The sequence below is a fragment of the Tachysurus fulvidraco genome, chromosome 9 (assembly GCF_022655615.1).
Source record: "Tachysurus fulvidraco isolate hzauxx_2018 chromosome 9, HZAU_PFXX_2.0, whole genome shotgun sequence".
In the NCBI taxonomy this organism is placed as follows: domain Eukaryota; kingdom Metazoa; phylum Chordata; class Actinopteri; order Siluriformes; family Bagridae; genus Tachysurus; species Tachysurus fulvidraco.
Genome location: NC_062526.1, coordinates 14219721 through 14233296, shown reverse-complemented (window position 1 = coordinate 14233296; position 13576 = coordinate 14219721). Strand labels below are relative to the sequence as shown.

Sequence of the window (13576 nt, the reverse complement as noted above, 5' to 3'; positions counted from 1 at the left end):
AACATTACAGGAACATTAACATTCCATCACTGTCCTGTGTTTAAGAATACAAGGCCTCATTTCTGAAATAAAAACAGAAGAGTTATTCAACTTCAGCAAATTCTGTATGGGTTTCTTTATACATAGACAATGTTGATATAAAATTGCTGTTGATTAAACAATAGTTAGTTGATTGATTTAGATCAAAGACCACGGATAAACAGTTTATTATTATTATTATTATTATTATTATTATTATTATTATTATTATTATTATTATTATCATCATATGATATTAAAACCCCTGCAATCTTTTAAAAATTCATGTAAAGAACATACTCCAAAAGGTTTTCACAAATGAGGCCAGTTGTGTTTGTGTTGTGTTTGCGTGTCCTTCACCTTACAGTGTTTCTCCCATTCATATACGGTGACTCAAAATCCTTGTAGTCTGTCCAAACCTCATACTATTATTATTATTATGGCTTGTCTTTCCTTTTTTCCCTCCTTTCTCATGCGGCAGGCGAGGAGCTACTGGGAACAGAGATTGGCAGGTATTTGAGGACGGACGGCATGAGGGACCATGATGACGATTTCCTTTCCTCCAGGACAGGCACAGAGTATGAGAGAGAGGGCTGCAATAATACTTTTGGATATCGTTATTCAAATGTGATGTGCGCCTCGCAGGCGTAACAGAGCAGAGGATAACCAGAGAATTAGGAATAGTTAGATGAACAGATGAATTAATGTCCTGATTTATTAAAAATGATAAAAAAAAAGACTTGAGTGCGAATATAAACGGGATAGGCAAAGGATAGAAAAATAGTCAAAACAAGTAATTTATATCATCGTAAAAGTACAAACTATTATTTTCTTCTTTCCCAACAGAAACTACTCACCTGCTGTTCCAAGGATCCCCTGCGTCTCTCCTGAAAACATGATGCTGAAAGAACATGAAATGGACCAGGTAAGCATGAACTACATTTCAGTTCCACACTTGTTCCTGTACATTTTATCATCAGAAATGATCTCTTTACCACAGAATTACAAAGGTTTGTCCTTTTCTTATTCCTCTATAACAGCAGCACACTCCTATCCCAATGCCCAAAGAGTATGATGATGACTCTCTGATTCCCAGCAGTCCAGCCACCGAGACCTCTGATAACGTCAGTCCAGTGGCCAGCCCCATCCACACTGGGCAAGTGCAGATATTTAATGTCCATCTATTACAAAATAAAACATTGCTCTTGTAAATTAGAACATTTAGAGTAAACATAACTACCAATGGAGACTCCTTCCATAAATGTTGTATAAACGTCTTCAGTATTTTTAGTTTTAGATTATGTGGAGACGGTGTTATACACATCAAAAGCAGCTTCTTTATGAATGTGTAAAAAAGTATTTTTTATAAACTTGTCTTCCTATCCTAACAGTCTAAACAATTTATATTGTTTGGTATGCAGTGGTTTATTTATTTGCTTATGACACTCAGGTGTTATCTTGATATAATGAGCCCAGTAAAAAATATATTAATGTCTGTTTGTTTGCGGTGCAACTTTCATACTAAATAGTGTTTGTTTTGTGGATTTCTTCTATTCAGCTTCTTGGTCAGCTTCATGGTGGATGCACGAGGTGGTTCAATGAGAGGAAGCAGACACAATGGTCTACGTGTTATCATACCACCACGGACATGTGCAGCCCCGACGCGTATAACCTGCCGCCTGGTGAAGCCCCAGAAGCTCTCTACTCCACCTCCTCTGGTGGAGGGTGAAGGTTTAGCTAGTCGAATCATCTCACTAGGTCCAGCTAGCATGCAGTTTTTGGGGTGAGTAAAGGATCATGATCAACAGTCCAAAAAGAACATGTTTTTGGATATAATTAATTAAATGTTATTAGCAGTAAGATTTCTTATCATTTTGAATTATCACATTCCATTTCAATTATGAATTCATCAGTTCTGAAGTGATAAAACCCCATATATGAGTAGAAAAAGGAGAAGAAGAAAAAAACACCTGACTTTTTACTGATGAACATTACTTGATAATGATATAACTGTTATGTAACTGACAAAACTTTGGTTTTACAGACCGGTGATTGTGGAGATCCCTCATTTTGCAGCACTTGGTCGGGGAGACAGGGAACTGGTGGTCTTGAGGAGTGAGAATGGCTCCGTCTGGAAGGAGCATCGGAACCGTTATGGTGATGAAGTTTTGGAGACTATACTCAATGGCATGGATGAAGGTTTGCAAACAGTTTTGTGTTTATATCTAATGTTATGAAACTGTTCATTTTGTGTTTAACGGGGCAATTGTTTCCTATTTGATCTATGGCAGGTCATTAAATATTCATATAATCTAAATGGTAAATCATCATTTTTCTATTATTTTTTCTAGATTTAGAAAGCCAAGAAGAGCTTGGGAAGAAGCGTATCAGGCGCATCATCTCCACTGATTTCCCTCTCTACTTTGCTGTGGTCTCCCGAATCCAACAAGAGAGCGATTTGATTGGCCCCGAGGGAGGACGTCTGACCAGTAAAATTCTGCCACTAGTTCAGGCCAGTTTCCCTGAGACTTCTGTCACCAAGCGGGTTCGCCTTGGACTGCAGGTGAGCTTGGATGAGGAGGATCGAGAAGAGTTAGGACTATTGTCACCATAACACAATACTGATTGATATTTGAATCATCATTCTATCAAATGCTACCGTTCCTTCAATGCAAATAAAATTCTACTGAGTTGGGAAAAATATCACAAATTAACCATTGAATTTTTACCACCTGAAATATAACCATAGGTATTTCTTCAGACTGGTTTGGTAGAGGTTTGATATTGGTATGTGCAGTGTACCAGGAGAAGCATGGTGTACTGTACTGGTTGAGTTAAATAAGAATGTCAAATTGAAAGAAGACATGAAACAGCACTTACTAATGTCAGACATTAGACTGCATGTAACATCTATCTGGCTCTGTTAAGGCTTAATAAAACACTGAAATGATAGAAAGCTCTTCACAAATACTTTAAGCCTTTGCATCAAATGCAATAAATATGGCCAAAAGTTTGTGCACACCGGTGCAAATCACACTAACATGTTATTTCTGAATATCCCATTCCACTTCAACATTCTCAAACTACATCTTCATTAAGCTTGCTTTGTTTACAGAATCATATTCCTTCTCTTAGTTCCAGTCAAGGAAAATCATAATGCTACAGCATACAAATACATTCCGTAAAACTGCTTGTTTGAACTTTTGGAGGAGAAACTTACATAGATATAATAGTCAGGTGTCACAAACCTTTGGCCTCTATTCCTGATTTTCTGGACTAGAAAAGATTTACATTATTGCCGTATTGCCTTATCGAGTTGAATGATGGATGATTTTTTTCAGCATGTCAGAATGGCTTTTGAGGAAAGAGTACTGTAGGTGCACAAAGATGGACTAAGGCGGTTTTTACATGTAGGATGAATAACTGAAATGTGCCTTTGTGATAACTGTGATAAAACCTTTGATATTACTGATGCTGAATAAATCTAGATTCTGTTAGTTTACCCTCATTACTTTCCTACATGATTCAGACTTTTCCCAAGTATATAATTATAATTAGGTTTAGATCAAATGCATGTATTTAATCTCTCTTTCTGCTTCTGTAACAGGCTCAATACCAAAGTTTTATACATATTTTGACCAGTTGAACTGTGCACTTTTCATTATTTCTTTTTACTATCAACTACTTTAAGCTATCCAAAACAGTACAGCTTAATGAAATGTAGTTAAGAGTGTGCTTTGTAAATACATCCATGGACAACACATGACTCATATTTTACATTCTTTATCACACAAACTGAGTTCGAATAACAGGGTAAAATCTTTCTTTCTATGATGTGAACAAAGCTACTTTAGTGAGGTTTGTTTAAAATGATTTGTAACAATTTCTTTTTATAATAAATCTTCCCATCTGACCAGTTTATTTGTGTCTTGTTTGCTGTTCAGTTATCCTTTAAATGATCATCAGTGCTGAGAATATATTAAAATTTTCTCTGTCTTTTCCTTCTGTTTCATCCCATATTTTGTTCCATTTGACTGCTCTCCCCCATTTTGGCTTTTCCACCAATTATTATTTCATTTGATATTGCATCTCTTAAATGTGCAATATAATTGCTTATTCTTTTTATTTATATGCCTCTGTGCACATTTATCCTTTCCCTATGTTTTGTTACTGTTGCTGCCATTTGCATTTATATTTCTTTCACAACACGTCTTTCACATTTATCCATTACACACATCTCTGAATGCCGTTCCCTCCCTACACCCCTTCCTTTTACTGCTATACCTGGTGCTCAGGCCCAGCCAGTTCCTGACGAGCTGGTGGCCAAGCTGCTGGGGAACCAGGCCACGTTCAGCCCTGTGGTGACTGTGGAACCACGGCGCCGTAAGTTCCACCGGCCCATTGGCCTGCGCATCCCACTGCCTCCGTCCTGGAAGGAAAGTCCACGAGATTCGGGCGAGGGTGACACTACCAGCCTCCGTCTGCTCTGCAGTGTCATTGGTACGACACAATCCCTAGGGAAACACTTAGTTCAGAAGGGTTAATGTAATTAATAAGAATAAGGAAAATGATATGTTTAACTTTTTTCTACATATTGTTCATTTTGTTCAAAGCAAGTCTACAGATTCCTCTAAAAAAATGATTGATTACATTTTTATTGATGTTACAATTTTATTCATGGGGTTCATTTAAATTTATGGTTAAAGCTATCATTTGACTCATTCTCATACATAGCAAACATTTTACAATGCCTATATATTATAGTGGAATAAAACATTACACCTGGGCACATATAACGTTTAAATATTTACCAGTATATTTTCATAAAAATAGGTATATTAATAGCAGAATGTACAGTCTATACGATATTAAGCTGCTTAATGCTGCACAGGAAAAAACATTAGGAAATGCTATGTTAGACTGCTAGTTCGAACCACAGGAATAACTTAATTTAAATTATGAATATACTACATGATGACACAGTTCCACTGGTTTATTAGAAATATGGTCATTTTGCAGTAAAGGAAACCTGACTAGATTTCTGCCTTCAAGTATCTTGTGAAAATTCAGTGTATCTTGAAGTGAAAGTGAGAGTGATGATTTTTTTCTAAAATAACAAATTAATTTAATGGTGTATTGTTTATTACTGCATTCCTAGTCCCATTAGGCATTATTTCTAAGATTGCCTCTTCATTAAGCACAAATTTAACATAGGCTCTTCTACATTTCTTAGGTGGCACGGACCCAGCACAGTGGGAGGATATCACTGGCACAACCAAACTTGTATATGCTAATGACTGTGCAAATTTCACCACCAATGTGTCTGCACGGTAAGATAACAATGTGCATGAAATAATCTCTTCAGCATGTTCTTGGACGACCTCTTTACATAGTCAGACAGAGAGGCAGGACTAGCAATAACAGGACCAGGATATAACTGTAAACATGAAACACTGGTATAAACAGAACCACACAAAAAGCACTGTGAGTCAGTTTATTAGTGTTTATTCTTGTTATGTCATGCACAAATCAGTAGAGGTCACAAGTGGATGTGGGGATGTTGTACCACATTTGTGGGGATGTGGTACAACATTTGTGGAGATTGCCTAGTGGTTAATGTGTTAGTCTACCTGTAAGAAGGTTGTGAGGTGAATCACCAATCTGCCAGTGCTAGCCCCCTGAGCAAAGCCCTTAATTCTCAATTGTTCAGTTGTATACAAATTTGATAAAATGTAAGTTGCTCTGGATACATTTACATTTAAATTTACAGCATTTGGCAGACGCCCTTATCCAGAGAGATGTACATAAGTGCTTAAATCTCTAACATTGAATACATTAATGCTGGTTCACTAGGTTACATACATAAGATACCATGAGTTTTAAAATATTTGTTCAAAGTTACAATGAAAAAGTGTCAAAGGTTTTTTTTTTTTTTTTTTTTTTTTTTTTTTTTATGCAAAAGATAAGGAAAGAAGTGCTAGTTGAAGTGCTTCCTGAATAAGTAGGTCTTCAACCGCTGCTTGAAAATAGCCAGTGACTCAGCTGTCCGGACCTCTAGGGGAAGTTCATTCTACCACCTTGGTGCCAGAACAGAGAAGAGTCTTGTAGAATACTTGCCTCTTACACTGAGAGATGGTGGAACCAGTCGAGCAGTGCTGGTAGATCGGAGGTTGCGGGGTGCAGTGTGAGGAATGATGAGAGCTTTGAGGTAAGAGGGAGCTGGTCCATTTTTGGCTTTGTAGGCCAGCATCAGTGTTGTGAATCGGATGCGTGCAGCTACCGGAAGCCAGTGGAGGGATCTCTGGATAAGGGTCTCTGTCAATTTCTGTGAATGTAAATGTAAGTTGATAGCCAGACCACTCTACCAACCTGCATTCCAGTGCCTCCCTGTGGTGGTGAAACTTGCAGCTTGTAATTTAATAGTTCTCGCTTTAACTGTATGTAGCCAAAACTGCAAAATAAGCCTGGCTGAAAACCAAGAATTAACTGAAACTGGTCAAGTGAAATAAGGAGTTCTGGACACATTTGGCTTATAGCCACACTTGCAGCTGCCCCTTCTGGTTTAACAATAACTGTGGACGTATTAATGCTCATTCACTCTACCAGGTCACTGGAGAGTAATCTTCAAACTTAGATACACATTTACTGCCTTCTACATGTGTGAGCAAACTGTGTAATATTAGTTTGTTCTACTGATGCTCTACCTACAGCTATCTCTAATACCTGTATAGTCTTCCAACCGAAAAATACTGCCAGACAGTGAATTTAATAATCACAATTTCCCTGACTGAAACACATTAGTTGAACAATTGATGTGCAAGGCAAAAGGAAACTGGAGCCTGTCCACTGAATGATCAATACAAATATGGTTTGTGAATGTTCATGGCTACAAAATACTGTATATTTGGGCCACACTAATCAGCCTGAAATATTATTCTGACTCTTACATTTATCATTAAAAAACACATATACATATACATATGTTCATGTAAGAGCAACCTGGCTCTTCCTTGGGTGCTTTCCACAGATTTTTGTGTGTGTGTGTGTGTGTGTGTGTGTGTGTGTGTGTGTGTGTGTGTGTGTGTGTGTGTGTGTGTGTGTGTGTGTGTGTGTGTGTGTGTGTGTGTGTGTGTGTGTGTGTGCCATTTCCTAAATTCCTTAGTTTTCCAATGCCACAACCAGCCCAACAGGTGTGTATGGAGTGTGGATGGAGATTCCCCTTTAGTCAATGTCTCCAGTGTCATTGTTAACTTGGGCAGCAGCCTGGGTTCGGGTTAGCACTTGGGTGCTCCTCTTTGCCACTGCAATAGTATAACCCTCCTCAGAAACTTAGATACCCTCCTCAGAAACTTAGATACCCTCCTCAGAAACTGCCAACTTGACCTCAAACAGGATTCTGGGGTCTTAGTTAATATTAATCACTTTTACTACCTTTGACCAGTGCATCATGCTTTGAGAAGGACCTACTGAGGAGCATAAATGGTTCTTTAGCATAGCTAGTTCTAAACTGCATGTATCTTGCAATCCTGCATACCCCCACACACAGGGGATAGGATGCAAACTAGATGGTAGACAATGATGAAATGGTACTGAAATCTTTGTGTAACATATATGCAACCAGATCAACAAGGTCTTCAAGTAACATACATGTTCCATCAAACCAGCAAAATACACTGAGATATTGTCCTTATAAACAATGACATACCTAATGGACATGTCATGGAAAGGATATAGTCTGCAAGACAGGAACAATGACAGGACACCTGTGTAACCTTTCTTCCTGGAGATCGCCAGGTGGCCTGTCAACTGCAAGGGGAATTTAGCAGAAAGACACTCAGAGTTAGACTTTAAATACAAACAGATATATCTGGAAAAAAAGGAAATTGGATTCGTTTTACAATACAGGACAAGCATAACCCAGAAATGGAGCTGTCTTTATTTTTTTAATAAGTGATTTAACTCCTGTGTAACAACATGCATTTCTGGCTACCCTCCAGAGCCATTTAGAGGATCTAACGACCGATGATTTTCTTATTCCAAATGCAGTTGGTAGTCAGGGTATGATACTTGTGTGTAATCATAAGCTATCTCCTCTCCTTTGGTAAAATGTTCATGACCTTGTCCCTCATCTCCTTGTCTTTCCCATAATAGCTGTGGTCTATTCACCTTTGAACAGAGACATTGAAAAAAACAAGAAACCTGAACTGATACATTAAATGAGGAGGCAGGAATTGTGAACATAACCAGCAGAGAGCGTAAAATGACAATTGTTATAAAAAATAGGCGATGTCTTATAAAATATTAAAGCCATAGAAACCCCAGAATTACCATGAGGTCAGTATGAACAGTGCTGATGATATTGGTCAAGGCATGGAAAGGCAAAAACAGATCTCAGAATAATACATAATCACGTAACAACTGGAAAAGTAAATACTGTACATTTAACCAGTCTCTGGGAGCCAGAGTGCTAGATGTACTGTATTTATCACAGAAGTTGTCTTTCTGTGTTTTTTTCCCCACAGGTTTTGGCTAGCAGACTGTCCACGGACTGCAGAAGCAGTTTCCTTTGCTAACCTGCTGTACCGTGAGCTGTCAGCAGTGCCATACATGGTTAAATTTGTAGTGTTTGCAAAGATGAATGAGGCACGAGAAGGTCGATTGCGCTGCTACTGTATGACTGATGATAAGATGGACAAGACCCTAGAGCAGCATGAAAACTTCACTGAAGTGGCCCGGAGCAGAGACATAGAGGTCAGACATTTAACAGTATGCAAACTCAGTTGTAGCTCATTCAGAAGCAGGAGAAAAAATCACAAGCAAAAACTAAATAAATCACTAACACTTCTGTATAGTTGTTATCTGAGAACTGCTGCTATAACCAGGATGACCTGTCATCTAGGGCTTAAGGACTTAAGAAAGTAAGTAAAGAGTTACACTTGCAAGCCACTTTATTAGGAACACTCTCCCCTGTCACATGAAAGGTTGATTGGATGATTACATTAATGAGCATGGATGCAGGTGTCCATATTAAAGTGGCCAGTGAGAATACTTTGGACCTGTGTGACTCACTTATGGCATTATTTTGTACTATTTCTTAATAATGTGCCATTATTCACAGGTAATGGAGGGCATGCCATTACACTTGGAGTGCTCAGGGAACTTGATCCCCATAAGGAAGGCTGCTCAACAGCCCCGTTGCTTCAGCTTCCAAGCCTTCAGAGATAACAGACTTCCTGTCTCTGTGAAGGTCTCTGTAAAGTCATCTACAGAATTATGCACCATTGACATCTAATTCATACTGCATATTCAAAATGTTCATATTTCCATGTGCTGCCACTGCCAGCAATGGAATCCAACTTTTTCTCAGCTTTTATTTCCTCATTCACTAAAATTTATTTTTTTCTCTCTTGTAGGTAAGGGACAGTAGTAAGGACCCCACTGGCTTCTTGTCTTTCTTACGTAAGTCTACCAAGTATGAGGACAGTCAGCAAGTACTCTGCAACCTCAATATTACTATGCCACCAAGTATAAAGGTAAACACAAGCATCTATACAACACTTTTATATGCATTTATTCAGTGATGTATACATATATACATTTATATACTAATGCCTGAGCACTCAGTATAAACTGTACATATTATGTGCTAATAACAGATTGGAGGGGGTGAGGACCGACGGAGGACACTCACCCCTTTGGCCCTTAGAGAGAGATACAGTGCGCTCAATGAACCAACTGTAGGTAAGAACAGACCAGTATATAGCTATCACACATATTACCCATTCATATTCCATACTTCTTTTACAAATGATTTGAGCTCTAGCATTATACTGTAGAAGGTCTGAGCCAATGATGGTCTGATTTCTGCAGCATCAATGAGCGCAATGGAAAGGACGGAGATAAAGATGGCTTTAATAGCTGAACAACTGGGACTAAGCTGGGCCGGTGAGTGAGGGAGGGAGGGATGGTTGGATGGAGGGGGGGAGGGAGGGAGGGTTACGGAAGGAGGGATTGAGGAAGGGAGTATGTGAGGGAGGGAGGGAGGGAGGGAGTAAGTGAGGGAGGGAAGGAGGGATTGAAGAAGAGAGTAAGTGACCAAGTCAGGGTGGGAAAAAAGGAGTGATTGAGTAAGTGAATGAGTGAAGGGGGGGGGGATTGAGGACAAGAATGAATGGGAGTTTTATTTGTGTTATTGAAGTTTTTCTTATGAAGACATATCTGGAGCATGATTGCTTTTTTGAACATTCGAAAGCTTCAAGATGTTTGTAAGTCAATACCAATAAAGTTGCTTACTGATTTATGAGGCAAATAATTCAGTGATGTGTGCAAGTTCATAATAGTTTTAAAATGTCATCTCTAAACCCCATGTAGAGCTGGCCCGAGAACTCCAATTCAATGTGGATGAAATTAATAGGATTCGTGTAGAGAACCCCAATTCCCTCCTGGAACAGAGTTCAACACTTCTCAATTTGTGGATTACTCATGAAGGGAAGAGGGCCAAAAGTAAGTGCTCCATCAGCTGTGAATTGTACACCTATAGCCTGAAGTCCTTTAGTTATCTAGGTGATTTGGAAACTATTACAGTCATCTGAGTTGCTTCATCAATTTATCAGTTCTAAAGGAAAACTACAACATGATGTAATTTGTCAGCTGTATATCTAGAAATCAAGGGCAAATCTTTTGAGGACATTAGAATAGAAAGAAATTGAGAACATTGTAGCTCAGTGGTTAAGGTGTTGGACTACTGATCGGAAGTTCATGAGTTTGAATCCTAGGTCCACTAAGCTGCTACTTCTGGACCCCTGAGCAAGGCCCTTAACCCTCAATTGTTCAGCTGTATAAATGAGATAAATGTAAATTGCTCTGGAAAATAAGAGTTCTGACAAATTTTGTAAATGTAAGAAAGAAAGAAATTTCCCAATTCCACCTTCCCTAATTCTGTTGGACTGATGAATCTCCTGTAATGAGTAGCAAAATGCCTTACTATTAAACCTGTTTACAGCTGTCTGACCCATGGCATATATAAATAGCCTTTCTAGCCCTTATTAGTAGTAATGTCCATGCCTCATGTTGCATTGAAAAAGACGATGTTTGACATTATTTAGCCTGTTCACTGTAGATGTGAATTATGTATAAGATCTTGCAATTGTTTCTGTCCTGCTCCAGTGGAGAACTTGTTCATGGCACTGAAGAGCATTGACCGAATGGATATTGTGAACATGCTAGAAGGTCAACAGGGTAACCAGGAACAAGATCGGCACAGACACAGTGACCGAGACCACCTCTCTCTTGGCATACCAAATGGTAAGAGATTCCTCAGTGCCCTTTCCCTCCATAATTTCCCTTCCCCAGCCACATGTGAGTCCTTTTACCCCAAAACCAGGCTTCTCCTCACCTCCAGCTAACAGCTACAGCCATTCACTGTGCCAGCGGCTTATACTTGATAATGTAGCTCAGATCATTTATGTCATCAATTCTGCTGTCACCAGGACCAGGGCTAAGGACATCCCTACAAACCTGCTTACATCTTTCAATCTATCTGATGCTAATCAAATTTAATGGCCATTATTAAGTGTAAAGTGTTGTTATTACTAGTACATTACTTGTTTTTAATGTCCACACTTTTCTAGCAAACAAAAATTACTGTAAAAATCATGAACAGCAGTTATGCACATTGTTGTCTTTACTGTCTCTTGATGTGGGTTCAGATTTGCATAAAGCTTACTGTCATGATTTGGCCTGCCTCGTGTTTATTTGGTCATTATTATGGCATGACCATCATGGAAAATGCAGAAGTGAAGGAAGAAGATAGCCGAGATCTCAGATCTGGGCTGAGTTGAGGTGTTAGAACAAGTGGTTTAAGGTCACATGTTAGAAAGTTAGTTAGGCCTTAATTAATACTTGCTAATGCTAATACGACAAAAAAAAAAAAAAAAAAACGGATTGCAAAAGTGTTGTATCTTTGTGTGGAAACACCCAATGAATAACTTTTGAGTGCATGTATATACAGTACAGTGTAATGTCCTTGTTTTGTCACAGTGGTAGTTTTATACTTTATTAAAACATGCTACCCTTGTAAGAGAAATGGCGAAGCAAGCTATTTGGTTTGAGAAATCTCAATATAAATCACTACAATATCACATACAAATAGCTTGTGCTAGAAAAATCACATACTGAATAACAAGAGTTTCCTATAAGAAATTAAAAGCATACGATCTGGCAGTTAAAGGCATACCACAAGTACAAACAATGTGTCATACCTCTTCCCTTTGACCCCTCTCTTTTTAATCACTGGACATATCATCTGCAGCCTAGCCTCTTCCTCCTCCACCTCCTCCTCCTCCTCCTCCTCCTCCTCCTCCACAACTCTCTGACCTTTGACCTCATACAGACACCATGTTGACCTCTGGCCCTCACCTCTATATCCTTAGGCCTGCATTTTTGCCTATTTCTTTTTTTCACAAAAACACCACCAATATTACTGTTTTTTTTATGTGATCAAAATTCCCTTCTCATTAGCTGTACACTCAGTGTCCCCTGCAGGAGGGAGGTGTTTCTGACCCTGTCACCTTCTGTCTCTGTCTCCTGTTCCCTCTCTCTGTCGTCTTCTGCTGTCCTCCCTCTTTCTCTTTCCTGTACTTTTACTTTCCACCTACACACCCCCTGCTCTCTTCTCTTCTTTCCCTGGTGCCTGTATGCATGCACTTGAGGCTCATTGCTACTTTGACTTTATCACTTTTTGTGCATGTAGAGGATGAATGCAGACCAATGGACTTTTTGTATTATTTTTGAAGGGCTTTGCCTGGGGACTTATTGACACATTTAGCATACTCATACTCCAACTTGATTGACTGACACTCATAAGGCTTATGTAAATACTGTGTGTAGGCCTGCAGATGAGTGACTAATCAAAGGAAAAACTGATGGCTGAAACATAATAAATGCAGATGCTTTTAGAGAACTGTATGTTAGGATACATTTAAACAATTAATGTAATGAATAAAAATACTTGAATAAATGTTAAAATGGCAAGAGAAATGGTTTACATTATCCTGGTCACCTAAGAACAATCACCTAAGATATTCATCTCTGTTTTAATAGGAAAAGTAACAATAGTGATATGTTCATTTAGTTAAAGAAAAAGATGGATAAAATCTGCACATTTAGTGCCATTTATTAGTGTAAAGTGCAAGGAAAAGCCAAACAATTTTCTCCAGAACATGATCAAATTGTCAGTAAAAACACTTAAGATATGTTCTGTTGGTTTTTCCCTTAATCTGTCACCCATCTGTCTTTAATTCTGAGCTGAACAAGTTTTGCTGCGTATCTACAGTACAGGGTCTATGGAAACGCACACAAGCATTCAAAGGAATGTCTTCTCCTCATCTAAACTGCTCTTTTTACCCTCTGTATGTGTTTGTAACTAAATTAACATAATAATGCCCTTCAAATAAACTGCACTTTGGCATGCTGCATGTTTTGCATGAAGGGCTGAAATGAGATCGGCCAGCATGTAGTATAGAGACTCAAAGCCTTCCCACTTCTCTTGTTACTGCCT

At 38.7% G+C, this 13576-nt stretch overlaps 1 protein-coding gene across 14 annotated transcripts in view; it reads left to right on the top strand.

The window, feature by feature from the left end:
* Positions 1-13576, top strand: part of ank1a (ankyrin 1, erythrocytic a) — an 88682-nt gene that overhangs the window by 61465 nt on the left and 13641 nt on the right. For 12 of the 14 annotated variants that reach the window (XM_047818871.1, XM_047818877.1, XM_047818873.1 and 9 more), the window contains 15 exons: positions 500-596; positions 865-943; positions 1059-1174; positions 1577-1801; positions 2063-2217; positions 2370-2581; positions 4314-4518; positions 5252-5348; positions 8541-8769; positions 9137-9265; positions 9432-9551; positions 9675-9759; positions 9889-9963; positions 10390-10521; positions 11185-11322. In XM_047818871.1, coding sequence (XP_047674827.1) covers positions 500-596; positions 865-943; positions 1059-1174; positions 1577-1801; positions 2063-2217; positions 2370-2581; positions 4314-4518; positions 5252-5348; positions 8541-8769; positions 9137-9265; positions 9432-9551; positions 9675-9759; positions 9889-9963; positions 10390-10521; positions 11185-11322 — 2094 coding nt within the window. The remainder of the gene's footprint in view (positions 1-499; positions 597-864; positions 944-1058; positions 1175-1576; positions 1802-2062; positions 2218-2369; positions 2582-4313; positions 4519-5251; positions 5349-8540; positions 8770-9136; positions 9266-9431; positions 9552-9674; positions 9760-9888; positions 9964-10389; positions 10522-11184; positions 11323-13576) is intronic. The other 2 variants (XM_047818876.1, XM_047818874.1) reach the window with 1 other exon arrangement.